The 15,753-nt window shown below is 42.9% G+C and overlaps 1 protein-coding gene across 1 annotated transcript in view; it reads left to right on the plus strand.

Annotated features, from left to right (window-relative positions):
* The first annotated feature begins 1,001 nt into the window (after positions 1-1,001).
* Positions 1,002-15,753, plus strand: part of CACNB2 (calcium voltage-gated channel auxiliary subunit beta 2) — a 1,902,347-nt gene continuing 1,887,595 nt past the window's right edge. The window contains exon 1 of the mRNA XM_044064636.1: positions 1,002-1,531. Coding sequence (XP_043920571.1) covers positions 1,484-1,531 — 48 coding nt within the window. The 5' untranslated portion in view covers positions 1,002-1,483. The remainder of the gene's footprint in view (positions 1,532-15,753) is intronic.

Raw genomic sequence — 15,753 nt, forward strand, 5'->3', positions numbered from 1 at the left:
ACCCATGTGAGCAAATGTGCAGTTGTATATATTATACAGATACATGTACATGTATAAACTCCCTATTGAAACGTTGGCATTCGAAATGGCAAGTGCCGAAAAGCTGTAAGAAAAAGACCAAAACCCCAGAGAGCAGCAAATCTCAAATATTGTTCTTCTCCTTTAAACTTCTTCTTACAGAGAAATTCAAGCTCCCAAACGTATGTATAACAATTCTGAAATCGTCATACTTCAGGGAAAAAGTAGTATTCCAAGAAACGGCATCTTGGGCTTGATATCAAGTCCAATCTTTCAGCCATTCAGTCTCTGTATTTTGGGACTTGCTGTAGCAGGTCCTGTCATTTCAAATGGTCACCACCTATATTTGCATATTCAGTCATGTGAATGTGTGCATTTTATATATACATACACAGACTTAATGTTACATTTACAGTTTATTTTTATTGTCCTGCTCTTGTTTTGTGTCACACTGATAACCTAATTGATGTAGAATAGCTTAGAAACTGATATATAGTGTATACATTATTCCTGCATGTATTTATGTGCACCCATGCATGTGGGTCTGTGCATGTTTGAGCCCATGTATCTCTACAAGTGTGTGCATGAGTACATGTGAGTGTGTGCACACATACTAATATATTTATATGAATACATATGTACACATGCATATGGATATATTGAGGAAGTGTTGATATCTATGCATATTTATATCACTGAAGTAAAAATGACTCTGCAGGTCAGAGTATGAAAAATGTTGTCTATATTAGTTCAATTACTGGCTGTGCAGAACACTCCAAAACCTTTGTTACTGTAAAAGAATGAATCTGGTATCAAGGACCCTTAGAACTAATGTAGAATCTAGCATACAGCACAAAATGAAGCAGCTGACAGACTGATAGGTGGTTCTTCAGGAAATCCCAAGTGAACTAAATAGTAGATGCGATGATACTGGGGACTGCAGATGGATAACAAGCTGGATAAAGTACTGGGACAAGGGTGACCTTGACGCAGGGGAGCTGTAGCTAATTTACTCATTTTAGAGCTACCTTAATAGCAACAGTAAATGCAGCAGGAGAGCTTGAAGACCTTCATAGAATAGCAAGTAGCTGAAGCACTAACCACAGCCTCGTCATCTCATCTGTCTGTGCAAAGCTTGGGAAGGTTTGCATTAGAGAATGTATACTGAACTGCACAGGTACATAAATTCTGCTTCCCTGCAGCTAATACTGCACAAAAACAGGAATGTACATTCTGTGCCTGACTTTTCTTATTTCTGGATCTGGAGATGTTAATTTCATTTTAAGGAAGAAGCTTTGTTTTGCTGCAGGCACACTGAAATTGATAGCAGACTGGTGCTCAGTACGTTTGATCTCTCTAACTCACCTTATAGTAAAGGTGTGGCACCATGACAGTATTTCAGAGAAGGCAGTACATTTTGGGGCTTAGTGAAGCTATTTGCTGATTGCATTCTGCTCTGCTCTTCATGCTGTGCTGTGGACTGGGTCATCGATGGCGAGTAGAGGTTTCCTACGTAAGTCAACAGTTGCTTTAGCATGTGCCTTACAACTGAAAATACAATTTGTAGTGCAAAATGCTTCATGTGAGCTGCCTTATTAATTTGTCACTGTCATGTAGGAAGCTGCAGTTCTGGCTGATCATCAGTGTGAGTGTTTTAAAGATGCATGCATTTGCAGTGATGTAGAAATAGTGCTTACTATTACCTTTATGTGGTGGACCATTCACAGTGATATTTGGCTATGGTAACTTCCATTTACAGTCAGACTGAGAAACAGTGCTGAATTTGTCGGTCAGACCCATTATTGGTTAAAGCCTTTTCTTTATTACTGACCTTAATGTGAAATATTTATTCTGTTGTAGTCTCCCTAGTAATTGTTTTGGCAAACAATAAACATTAGTCTTTACATCCTAGAAGGTCACATTGCCATTAAACACAAACCCAACAGATACCAGTAAATCATGCCCAAATACATTCAGGATTTACTAAATACACATTTTTTCTTCATTTGTGAAAAAATACTTTGTGGTTTCCCTTCAGATTTTTTTTCTTCCTCCCATGTATTCTTTCATTTCTCCTACCTTCTTTTCTTTTTTTTTTTCTTTTTAATATTCAATACATAACACTGAATGTTGCAACTTTTACTACTTCATTCATAACTTTGTCCTTTCGTTTAGTTTAGTCTTTTCATCTTTTTCTTTTATTACACGCTCCCTTCTATTTTCCATCTTGTTCTTTTCCATTTAAAATAAAATGCACCATTGATATTACAGATATAAAAGTATTGTTTTTTTTTTCTTAATTTCAGACTGTCTGAAACCGTAGGGTTTGAGTTGCTGTACATATCAGTTATATGTGGTCTCACTTTCACTACGTTATTACAATGTGCAAGTCTTCAATTTTTGTTATTGAACATCTAAATAATGTCGGCATGTATATACCTGGATCGTCATCAACTGTGTAACCGAAGACTGCAATGTCTCTGCCTGCAGAAATCTTTAGCATATTATCAAACTTAAGTCTTGTATATATTAGTGTTATTAAGTTATTGCATGTGTACTACACTGTAGTATCTCAGAAGTCGAAGTGAAACCAGTACAAATGTGATGCATGCTTCTGTATTTCCTACTAACACTACTGCTGTTACTGTACTTCATTGTAAGTTGCAATTAGGCCCCTGTCAGGTAGGGGTGTGGGTGTGTGTGCTTTGAACTCAGTGCAAGAACTCCAAGTACGTCCTTGATATTTTTATACTGAATGTCAGACTAGCAATTTTTCCTCCTGAACTCACTGTTCTTAGAAGGATCATCTACTATATAAACTGTTATGAACCATCTACATAAAAACAATCCAACATACTTAAATAAAATCACATTTAGGTTCATAGATTAGCACGAGGCTAACTGCCCTTGCGAGACATTTTAAGCCTAGCCAGTTATCCCTTGTGAGACTCAAACCCTGTACCTTGTGTTTGTAAGACAAACACCTTAACCATTTGGCCACCCTCCCAACTGTTTTACATTCTTCCTTACTTCCCTCTTCCACCATTCCCTTACCAGTCCTCCTTTAGCTCTAATTTTTTTCTTTCCCCCAATTTCTTTCTCATCAGACCTGTAGATAATGCAGTTTTTGCTTCCAATGGAATTGGATGTCAGAGCAGACCTCTCAACCAGTTGGGGACAAATTTCAACAGAATCAGGGAAAAGTCAAGAAAAAATCAGGGACACTTTTAAAATATTAGTGCTATTAACCTGAAACATTGACAGAATCAGAGTATATGAATTAATACACATTTTCTGAAGTAAAAGATGTTTATAACTCTTAATTATTGTCATTATTCATTAAGTGTAATTCACCACCTTTCCTCCAAAAGTCACTCGTTTTAGGAGGGATAAAGATGGACAGAGTTAAAATTTGAGTCAAAATCAGGGACGTCCCTGAAAATCAGGGACAGTTAAGAGGTATTTAGTAGAGCAATTTGTGAAGCTATTATTCATAAAGGAACAAGTTAAAACTGCTGTAAGAAACAAGAACATTGTTAAAAATATGTAAATATGAAGAAAGTGCAAAGTAGAGTAGGAAAGAAACACGGAGAGAAGGACTTGAAGTGCATTTTATGCTGAAAAGACTACACAGTATGTTATTAGCAGTGTTTGACAAAACAGGAAAAACTTGTACGTGTCTGTACCAAAGCATTTAGAAGATATGTGATTGACTGACACTCTCAGACGATATTTTACCCACACTTAAGAAAAGAATTATACAGATGGTTTATAATATGCATGAATGTATAGATATGATGGTGTATAAATTAGTATCATTCTCTGTCTCTGTATAGCCATCTGCATGTATGTTTCTGCATTTTAGCTATATCTTTGTGTGTGTGTGTGTGTGTGTGTGTGTATATATATATATATATATATAGATATGTGTGTGTGTGTGTCTGTGTATGTATATATATATATAGATATATAGATGTGTGTGTGTGTGTATATATCTATATATCTATGTGTGTGTGTGTGTGTGTGTGTGTGTGTGTGTATATGTATATATATATATATATATATATATATATCATGTGTGCATATAAATATATTTGTATTTTGTGTACTTAATGAAAATTGCTGAAATAACAGGGGATCAAACTAGTCAGCCAACCATTTTTTTACCTTCTTTATTAAGTTCAAGGTTGTGGGGAGCTAGATTGTATTTCAAGCACTAGGAGTAATATTGAAAATAAACCTAAAAAGGATGCAAATCACATAATTAGATGAACACCTGGTCACATACCCATCCTAGCCACATTCAGTATAAGTTGAGCATTACCATTTCAGCTACCTGCTCTTGTCCACGTGAAATGTGAGATGAATTAGCAGCCTTCACCAAAAAGGCATACAAACAGCTTGAAGATATGGAGACACTAGACAGAATTCAGCCCAGCTAGGAATTTAAGTCAAGAACCAGCTGCTGTGAGATGGCAGCTTTAACTCATGTACCGTAATGTCAGCCACTACTTTGTTTACACACTACTGTATTTACAGTCCTTTACAAAATGGAAAACAAAAATTCAGTATAGAGCCATAGTATTACTTTTTTAGTATCCTTTACAGCAAATCTAAAACACTGGGCCAGATTCACGAAGGCTTGCACGGAGTCTAAAAGTAGAGTAACACGGCAGACAGCCAATATGTCTGCCGAGCGATCCAGCAACAGCCGGCAGGGGCGTGCATGAGAGCTCCTAAAACTACTCTTGCACGGACAGTGTTATGTTATGCAAAATGCCTCATTTACTGTTGAAAGCTATGCAAATGAGGTAAATTTGCGATCCAGGAAACACTAACATGTCCGAGTAAGAGTAGTGTTATTTGCAGGGATGTACTCCGTTGGTAACGGAGTACCATTCTGGAAATAGCAAAATGGAGCTATGACAGCTCCAAATAAAGGATGTATCCAGTTGAGGAAGTATGCCAATGGCCAAATATAAGGCCATTGACATTTTAATCTGTTGAAAATGAATAAAAATCCATTTTTCCTCCCGATCTCCGATGTTTAAGCGTAGTGCAGCGCCGCGCAAACTTGCGGTGCTCTAAAAACCAGAAAATTTTTAAAAAAAGCCAAAAATAGGCATTTTATTAAAAATATTCTTCTGCCATGCTTTTGAATGGCAGGCTGAAGACAACATGGCTACTGAGTAGTGGTTGCTAAGGGGGGAAGCTCAGTTTGAGAGATGTAACCAAGCATTAGTAGGCAATCCTATGCAATTGAGGATAAGGATAGTGAATCCCAATTTTCCCTGGCATGTGAGCCATGTTCCTAGAGTGTAAGTGTAGGAGTAGGGGAGTAGTAGAGTAGAAGATAGGTGACATCATGAGGGGGTATGTATGAAAGAATGTAATCTTATTGGAGCAGAGTGGCATGTGTTTGCTGTGAGTTACTCAGGATTGGAAGAGGCATATCTACAGTTGTCTTAACTGAAACCCAGAAACCGAAGGTGTATGCTGTGGATATCACTAACATTTCTTGCAAAGGTGCTTACACTGTGTGCGCTCCTGTAAACCCATCTAAGCCTGTGTGTGCACCCATGTAAGCCTGTGTAAGGCTGTCTAAGCCTGTGTGCGTGGATGTGCACCTGCCTAAGCCTGTGTGCACGTGTTTGTGCATCGCTGCCCCCTGTGGAAATAGAAAGGGAAAAGGAAGGAAAAGAAGTAGTAGGAAATTAATCAAGGAGAACTAGCAGAGCTGCCAGGTGAAATCAATCCGAATCAGCCATTTACACAGGCAGTACACTAGCCCAGCCCAGACCAGCACTTAAAACTCTCCAAACAGCATTCCCCATGTTTTTCTCAGAAACACTGCAGCACTGCAGTATACAAAGAGAGTGAAAATTTAAAAAGCTTAACTCAGACAAAAAATGTTAGGGGCTGCCATTGCTATTATAAGGCAACATGTGCAAGATGCTGAGGGTGGTGCCATTGTGAATGCTGCTGAGCAACCCACAGTGAGGAGATGGAGAAGAGTGTACAGACCCAGGTTATCCTACCAAGGGGCTACATGAGCTGGAGATAGTGGAGCGCTATAGAGTGGACAGAGACCTCCTGCAGCAAATTGTTGAGTTGTGCAGGCCATGCCTCACACACAGAACCAACAGAGGGGAACCCATCCTAGTGGAAACCAAGGTATGTGTTATGTATGCCTAAGAATACTAGCAACAAGTACCTTCCAGAGACCAACTGGTGATATGATGGGGATTTCACAGGCATCAGCATCCAGGGTACTGCACCAGTTCCTGAATGTCATGTCAGCACATGTCAGTGATCATCTATATTTCCCCAATTCCCATGAGGCATTGGCCAGCAATATGCATCTCTTCCAGCAAATAGCGGAATACCCTGAGGTAGTGGGTGTAATTGACTGCACGCACATACACATCAAAGAACCAGCCAGTGAGTGGGGTAGGGCCTACATCAACCGCAAGGGCTTCCACTCCATCAACTGCCAGGTCGTGTGCGATGCCCAGGGCATAATACTGAATGTGTGTGCTGGCTGCCCTGGAAGCTACCATGATTCCCATATCTGGCATCTGACCCAGCTGTACCAGACATTTGTCAATGGGGACATCCCTGACGGTCACCTAGTGGGGGATGCTGGATACGCACTGGAGCCATGGCTGATGACACCCATCAGAAATGCACACACACACCTGAACAAGAACTCCATAATGAGGCACACGCACAAACATGAAATGTAATTGAGCGTGTGTTTGGGATGCTCAAGTCACGGTTCCGGTGCCTGGATATATCTGGTGGAGCCTTGCAGTACTCACCAACTACATGTACCCAAATTGTCATGGTATGTGCCATGCTACACAATATGATCCTGCGAAAACAGCTGCAGCAGGAGCAGCATGGGGCAAGGCCAAACAGCCCCCCACCATTGTCAAGGCCTGCACAGGCACAGAGTGACTCAGAGGAGGAACAACTTGAGCCTGCCCCAGTAGGCAGAAGGAGGTGTGCCCAGTATGCCTTGGCCTTGGCAAAGAGGCAATGAATAGCACATACACTGGCTCAGTAGGAACCCTGGAAATGATACCTCTCTCTGACTCGCACATAAAATAAAAGGGATGCCTAACTTGACACTACCTGTTTTCAAACATATATAGGGAGTGTACTACGTGCAACCGACATAGGCAGCCGTGCAGCACCACCTGAGGCATGATTACCATGTTTTAAGCAATATAAAGCAGTGCTAAGCAGCTTTTACCACTAATTAGTATATGTAAACAAAATTTGCCCACGCTAACTAGCGCAACTTCGGGCAACGTTGAGCAATGTTGGGCAAGGTCGGGCAAAGTTGAGCAGAGTCAGGTAAACATGCTCATATTTGCTTTAATGTTCCTTAAGCAGTCTGGTCTGCCCAGCATGAAAATAAAAAGCATTGACAGGGCTCGAACCCAGGATACTGTGCACTATAGTCACAGTACTGAACCACTAAGCCATGACAGCATTTCACTGGCACAGAATCAGCAGGACAATTGTACACTAATGCAAACACAAAGAAATGCTGTATCATGCCCCTAAACAGGCATATGGGTAACTTCCCTCACAGGCCTGTGCAGAAAGAGAACAGCAGGCCAGGCGGTGTGATGTGGGTTGGGTAGGCTATGAAGTCGCAATCTAATATACGTGACATTGGACGCTAAGATCTGTAGTACAGTAGTATGCCTCAAGCCAGTACGATAGGCAACAGTACAGACTGAAATACCTTGCATAGCAGTGCAGGCCTAGCAAATATGTACACCCACAGTAACAATCAGATGTGCCCCCAGGTAGAAATGTACAAAGAATAGCTGTCCCCCCGTATGTAGAAATGTTGATAAGTCTATGCAAAGTGTCTCATGGAAGCCCTACAGGCACAACATGATCCCTGGTGATTTATGACACAAAGGTGAGCCCTGCTGTAAAAATACAACTTGATTTTCCGCACACATATAGTATAAATGTCTATACCGGGCGTGCTCACACACTTCAACAAATGTAGTGGATTTCATTCAGCATCACACTGAAAGGTCATACTGGGCATGCTCACACACACAGGCCAAATACGGAGGTGATAATAAGGGATCTATGGACAAATGTAGATAGTCATCTCTAATTCCAGAAGCACATTCACAAAGTGGTCAGAAAATCATGCTGTGTGTTCCCACAAACTGCCAAGGTATGTGCATGTAGGTCAAAGGAGGTTCCCTCTACTCATCAGTCATCAGACCCATCAGAGAGTATCACGGCACACTTGCGATGAATCTGACTAGGCACCTTCAGCAGCTGGAAGGACCACTGAAGTACTTCAACAAGAGGATTACTGGACTCAAACAGTTTCCCCATGCAACAAGACTGAATTTAACCCAGTCTGTACTCTGTTGCATACTGTCTACTCAGGAGATCTCTGCCCAACAGACAGGTCCATGTCATGGCAACACTCAGATCTGTTCTGAGTTACAGCTCAATGGCACTAAATATACAGACCCAACTGATATTGCCAACATCCTGGCAGATAGGATCAGTGTTAAATTTACCTCCCTCTCACCCATGAAAGCGCACATCTCTATAATGGAAGACTGCAAAGTTGCTGTCATCACGGCTGCACAGGTAAAAAACACTCTCCAAAGCCAGTATCACAGCAGCCATGGGACCAGATAACTTCCCAGGCTGTGTTCTACACAAACCAGAGAACGAACAGGCACCACACCAACGTACCATGTTCAGTCATAGCCTCACCTCAGGCTTTGTGCCTGCTGAATGGTGCACAGCGACGGTTATCCCACTACACAAGGGTGGAGGCACCACGGACCGCAGGAACTAGCGCCCCGTTAGCCTGATGAGCCTGCTCTTTAAGGCCATGGAATTTATCATCATACAAATTATAAAAAAAACATTGGTAATCCCCAAACCCTGGACCACAACCATGTTGGGTTTGTAAAATGCAGATCATTTCTCGTAATCCTGATAGATGACATTGAAGCAGTCACCAGAACCGTAGACAAGGGTAAGGTGGTTCGCACAGCCTATGTAGATCTTGCCATAGCTTACAACACCACCCCACACTCTGGAAATATAGATAAACCCACTAAACTAGGTATAAATTGCTATGTCACAAGATGGGTTGCCAACTGGCTTACTAACAGCACACACACTGTGAAAGTAGCAGACTACAAGTATGACTTTAGACCAGTGACTAGTGCAGGACCACAGGGTCCAGTCCTTGTTCTTGTCCTGTTTAGTATCTACTTCCCTGAAGTAAACTTTAACATGGAAGGTCTGTGGCTACTGAAGTTTCCAGATGACTGCAAACTAGGAGCCATAATTGTAAACACTAAAGATGTGGACATCCTACAAAAGGGCCTCACTGAGACAGATGGCTGTTGTCAAAGCCATGGGCTCAAGCTCAATGCCAAAAAGTGCATTGTCATCCCCTTTGTTAAAAACTCTATAGCGATGAACTACAACATAGGCGGTAGTATGCTTAACACTTAACATGTGACAAGAGACCTTGGGTCACAGGTGGACAGTGGACACAGCTGTGATAATCACATCCCCACAGTAGTCATAAAATCCTCCTATGTGGCACACCTCATCACAAAAGGTGTCTCATGCAGAATAGAAGAGGACATTGTTCCCCTCTACTCATCACTCACTAGAACCATAATAGAGTACAATGCCCCTTTTGCTATGTACCTCACAAGACAACTACAACAACTGGAAAGCCTGCAGCAATAGCAATACCTCACAAAGAGCATTAGCGGCCTGAAATACATGCCATACACAGACCATCTCAAAATGCTCCAGCCGTACTCCCTCGCATATCGCCTACTCAGAGGTGATCTCTGCCTAACATACAAAGCTATGTCAAACACAGAGCTGTTGGACATGCTCCACGTAAAACACTCACAATCCCTCCGATCTTCAGACCCAGAACCACGAGTGAAATACAAAAGGAAAGGGTGCATCCATTTACCTTATGGATACCCACACCTTCAGGTTAGTGGCACAGCATGAGGCCTTGGAGACCATGCAAGTGCAGCTAACATTGGGCAAAGCTGCTTATCAGATTGTAGCCTGCTACAGATCACCTACCTTGTCATAGGAACCTCACTCAGTATTCCCGAGAACACTGGAAAATATAAAGGTCCTATCAAACACCATTATTTGAGAAGATTACAACTACCCAAACATTGAGTGGGAGAATTACTCGTGTACAACGTCCTTTGCCTAAACGCTCTGGAACAGCTGATCACCACGCCCACTAGAGGTGACAATGTACTGGACCTGATCATCACCAACATGGGGTACCAGTGTTCCACAACAGAGATAAACTCCTCGCTGGTAATATCAGATCATAAAGTAATCATGCTGGACATCCTCATCCCACCCCACAGTCACATCAATGAAACCACTGTGAAGACATTTACAAAAGCAAACTGCACACTTCCCAAGACCAAAGTGGAAAGTTCCAAAGCCCCCTTGCTATAGGATAATGCTATACAATCTGCAGAATCATTTACAAGTGCATCCTATGTGCATCTACAGGGATGCATGGATCGAGACATCCCAAATAAAACCAAGATGCACTCCTCCAAAAATAAGAAACCAATCTGGTGGTTGTCACCCATAAATAAGCTAGACAACAGAAGTAGGAAATGAACACATGGTAGAGCAAACTTCACATAAGGAAAGGCATCACTGATCATTATCAGGGAGAAACAATGATCACTCATAAAATAATCCAAGGCCAGTTTCTAAAGACAAATTGCCAAGGAATATAAGAATAACAACCACAAAGCCTTCATTAGCTATATCAAACATGTAGGTGGCAACTTCCAAATATGCTGTCATCTACTGAAAAATGGCAAAAAATACACTGAACCAACTTACATTGCCCACATCCTGGGGGACAAGTTCAGTGCAAACTCCCCCCCATCACCCCCAAAAGGGCCTGTGTCCATCCCAGAAGAATGCAGAGCCCCAGACTTCATGGACATGCAGGTAAAGACAGCCCTCTCCAAAGCTAAGAAGTCTTACACCAGCCCAAAAAGGAACTACACCCTCACCTACATTCACTGTCCAGACTCAATCGCACCACAGGCTATGTACCCAAAGAATGGCATACACCAACAGTCATCCAGCTCCACAAAGGGGGTGCCACAACAGAACCTGGAAACCATTGCCCTATAGGTCTACTCAGCCTGGTTTGCAAAGCTATGGAGTAAATTATCATGGAACCCATAAATAGAGACATTGGGGACCTCCAGACACTGGACTCTACCCAACTTGGCCTTGTTAAAGGCAGATCCTGCCTCCTAAACCTAGTTGACTTATTTGAAACAGTTACCAAGGACACAGATGGAGGTGAAAGTAGTCCATACAGCCCACCTGGACCTCACTAAGGACTTTCTACAGCATTCCACACTCTGTCATCATGGACAAGCTTACCAGCTTGAACATTAACAGCTATGTCACAGGATGGGTGGCCAAGTGGCTCACAGATCAAACACACATATTCAGAGTTGCGGGTGCCATGTCCAACTCTAAACCAGTCACAAATGGCATCCCACAGGTCTTGGTACTGGGACCCCACCTGTTCAGTAGATACTGCACAGAGGTACAGGCAAGCACGGGAGGAGTATGGCTGAACAGGTTTGCAGATGACTGCTAACTGTGGTCCATAATCGACTCTACGGCTGACACAGACATCCTCTAGAAGGGTCTTACAGAGACAGATACCGGGTGTCAAAACAATGCCCTCAAGCAGAATGCCAAAGAATGCATAGTCATCCCCTTTGGATAAAACAAAGTGCACACAAATTACCACATAGGTGGTAATCCAGTATGTATGGAGAAAGTCATTATGGCCCTGGGGACACAGGTAGATAGCAAACTCTCCTTTGATGATCATATGGCCAAAGTGTTTAGACATTCCTTCTATGTAGCCCACCTAATGTAACCCACTTTGTCTAGTCTGATGATGTCACCATCCTACAAATATACCTGTGGAAAGGAGAACTCACAGTAATGTGTATAGCACGTCGTGTAAATGCGTACTCCTGTAGTATCATAAAGTAGTTAGATAGGGGTTTGAATCCTGCACTTGACAAGTGTGTGTGTGTTTGTGTGTGATCTCCTTGGAGGGGAGCAACCTTTTTGGAGAGTAGTAAAACACCTTAAAATTGGCATACTAATCTTTGTCAAGTCTGATGATGTCACCATCCTACAAATATCCCTGTTGAAAAGAAAACTCCCAGTAATGTGTATAGCGCGTCGTGTTAATGTGTACTTCTCTAGTATCATGAAGTAGTTAGGTAGGGGTTTGAATCCTGCACTTGACAACTGTGCGTGTTTGTGTGTGATCTCCTTGAAGAGGAGCAACCGTTTTTGGAGAGTAGTAAAACACCTTAAAAGTGGTGTACTTATCTTTGTCAAGTCTGATGATGTCACCATCATACAAATATACCTGTGGAAAGGAAAACGTCCATTAATGTGTATAGCACGTCGTGTTAATGTGTACTGCTCTATTATAAAGTAGTTAGGTAGGGGTTTGAATCCTGTACTTAGTGACTGTGTGTGTGTGTGTGTGTGTGTGTGTGTATGTGTGTGTGTGTGCTCTATGTGTGTGACACTGTTGGTTAATGTATTGTGGGTTTTGCTTTTACTACTGTATGACATATCAGTATGACAACAGTATGTGCATTGCACATGTCAGGTAGCTGTGTGGCAAATACATATACATACATGTGACCTCAATTATTTCATAGGTGGGAACCCTGCTTTCTCCATGAACACATCTGTCATCTTTGCCAGAGTGTGCTGCTGCTTTCCAGACCGGTCACATCTGTATGCTTGTGACAAGGCCAGCCACTGCAGTGATCCCTGGCCTAGGTCATCCGTGTCACAGACACTCATTACGGTTTCTATTGAATTGTGTGAGTGAGGGTTTATGGCTGAGGTATATTTCAGACCTGTTCAAATGCAGCAAAGTCTGTCTATGATGGCTATTCATTATAGGTGTACAGCAACCTTTGTGGATATGCATGTAGACCCCTTATTGCTTATCTGATCCACCAAGGGATTTCAAAATACCTTTGGAAATGTGATTACCAAAGGAGAGATGACATAACACTTGGCTGCATGTACACATCGGTACCTGTTCAACATGTTGGTGGCTACCACCTATGTGGTTCTGTGGGGATACTATGTTTCATAAAGGTAGATGACTGTGCTTTGGTTGGCTTATAGCTTTACAGCATGGGTTTGACAACAGGTATCTGTCTGTATGATACCCTTGTGGAGGATGTGTTTGTCATCTGGAGAATGCATTATAGGCCACGGTATGCATTTCCAGACATGGACGAACATATCCCTACTGTGATTGCTTGTACCTAAGAGAGCTATATGCCAAACAGGAGTGGTCTCAGGAATGGGTGCAGGTGAATACCACTGGTTACTGGCATATTATAGTACCGGAAGGATCCAAATATTACTCTGTGTCCTACAACTGTGTGTCAGTTGTCAAGACATCATCTAATGATTGTTTATGATCAGGCTGTTGAGGTTATGTATACTACCAGAATGCAAAACAATGACAGTAACAGTATCACCCACAGCACAGTGTCAAACCATGTCATACACACATGTGTACTCAAGTTCCAAAATGTGTGTAGTACAATGCATACTGGCCACCAATAGAAACTATGGAGTGTTACTGTGTAATACAAGGCATGTCACCCTGCCCATGTGTCCACTATGCACCTACATGCAGACAGTGCACCTCCACCATGTTCACAAATGTACACCTGCAAATCTGTGCTACACACATCCTGTCCATTCTCTAACACATGCTGCCAATACTACACACATCAGCCAAGTGGCACGTGGGCGGACAATACACTATTGGAACTAACACTGGTGTAAACAATACGAAATTGACAGTCATAGCTTTAATGCATCATGCCTGCTCAGCTACACCTTCAAGGATATTATTACACTCTACTGCTGACAACATGCTAACATTGCTATACTGCTATAAAGTCACCCTGTGCATCAGCACCATGGTAGCCTGTTCCTGCATCAATGTTAGATGACAGGAGGCGGCACAGTTTCATCATATGCACAGGGTGTGTTGTTGGTTTGCCAGAGGCCTACATTGAGCCATACAGTCGACATATATGTGTGTGCGTGTGTGTGAGGGCCAAGAGTACTGCTATGGGCCAATGTTGATGTAATGTGTGCGGGTATGTGTAAGCCCTAGGTGTCTGGTTTATGTGGCTGCCATATAAGGGGATATGTGGGACAGCCACAGACTGTACCTGCCAGGCTTTACAGATCACATTCTCTGGCTATGGATACGGTACCTGTGCCTGGCAGGGGTGCTACTGACAGTATCAGGTACTAAGCCAGACTGGGTACTATCCTCAGAGGTAGACGGATGTACACTGGACCCAGGTCCCTGCTGGGACTGTCCAGAGCCACGTGCACGTGGTCTTCTAGGATGGTCTATGGACAGCCCACCCCCCAACATTCAGGGGGCTGGTACTGGCACTACGGGAGTGGCTGTGACTTGAAGGACGTCTGCAGCGACTGCCAGCTGCTGATGTTGCTGGCATACATCCACATCAACTTCTCAACCATCCCGCACTGTCCTGACACATGGACATGACATTGTGGACATCTAATGTCTCACCCCAACATCTATCAGTGACCTCAGTGTAATTATGGATGGCACCTGCTAGGTCACAGATACTGTCAATTAAAGTGGTGTTATGTGCCCTCTGTGCCTTTAGTCCCTGTCTGGTGTACCGTTCCATACGTGTCTGTGCCTCCATGACAGCTTGGAGCATGCATGAGGTTGTAAGACCTGTGGCACATCTGCCAGGGGCATGATGAGCAGCAGTGCTCCGACGAGAACCCCTGGACATCTGCCTATGTGGTACCCTTCCAGACATCTGGGTATGGCTGCTGTGTCGGGATGCATGTGCCATATATACCCCACTGTCCTGGCCAATGCCGACTGTACGCTGTCCTTCAGCTAATGGCATTAGTGATGGATGTATTGGCAGTATGACTGTGTGCATGGATGGGGTGGACACTTGTGTACTGTCGATTGGTGGCCCAATGACAGACCCTGGCAAACATGCCTGTGCCTCAACACACCTATCCTCATTATTTGGCTCAGTGACATCAGGTTCCCTGCTGCAGTGGAACCAGCCCAAACTCAGCACCTGTAAGAGGAAGACAGGAAACACATTTTACGACCTGTACATGATGTCGGAACACATGCACACAGATACACTCCTCACTAAAGCAGACACACACACACACACACACACACACACACACACACACACACACACACACACACACACACACGCACACACACACCGCCAGCAATCCAGAACATACTCAATAGCGGTTGATGGTGGGGTACAGTATCACAAGCCAAACAGTCATATCACACGTGTCAGCATGGAGGACGTGTGTTGCTCAACAGCATGCAGTGCAAATGTAGACAGCCCTTGCTAATAGCAGTATACATGGCTTTGATGCATGTGTGTTGTTGTTCATTGATTGGCCTCACCCTGGAACACAATGTGTACATGGACACAACATTGCTGTGCAAGTATTAAAAGCTCTGCAATGTCCTGTGCACCATCATTCACAGGTATACATACCATGGCTGGATGTGCATCT

This window comes from Protopterus annectens, chromosome 3.part0 (genome assembly GCF_019279795.1).
Source record: "Protopterus annectens isolate FY-2018-M chromosome 3.part0, PAN1.0, whole genome shotgun sequence".
NCBI lineage: Eukaryota > Metazoa > Chordata > Ceratodontiformes > Protopteridae > Protopterus > Protopterus annectens.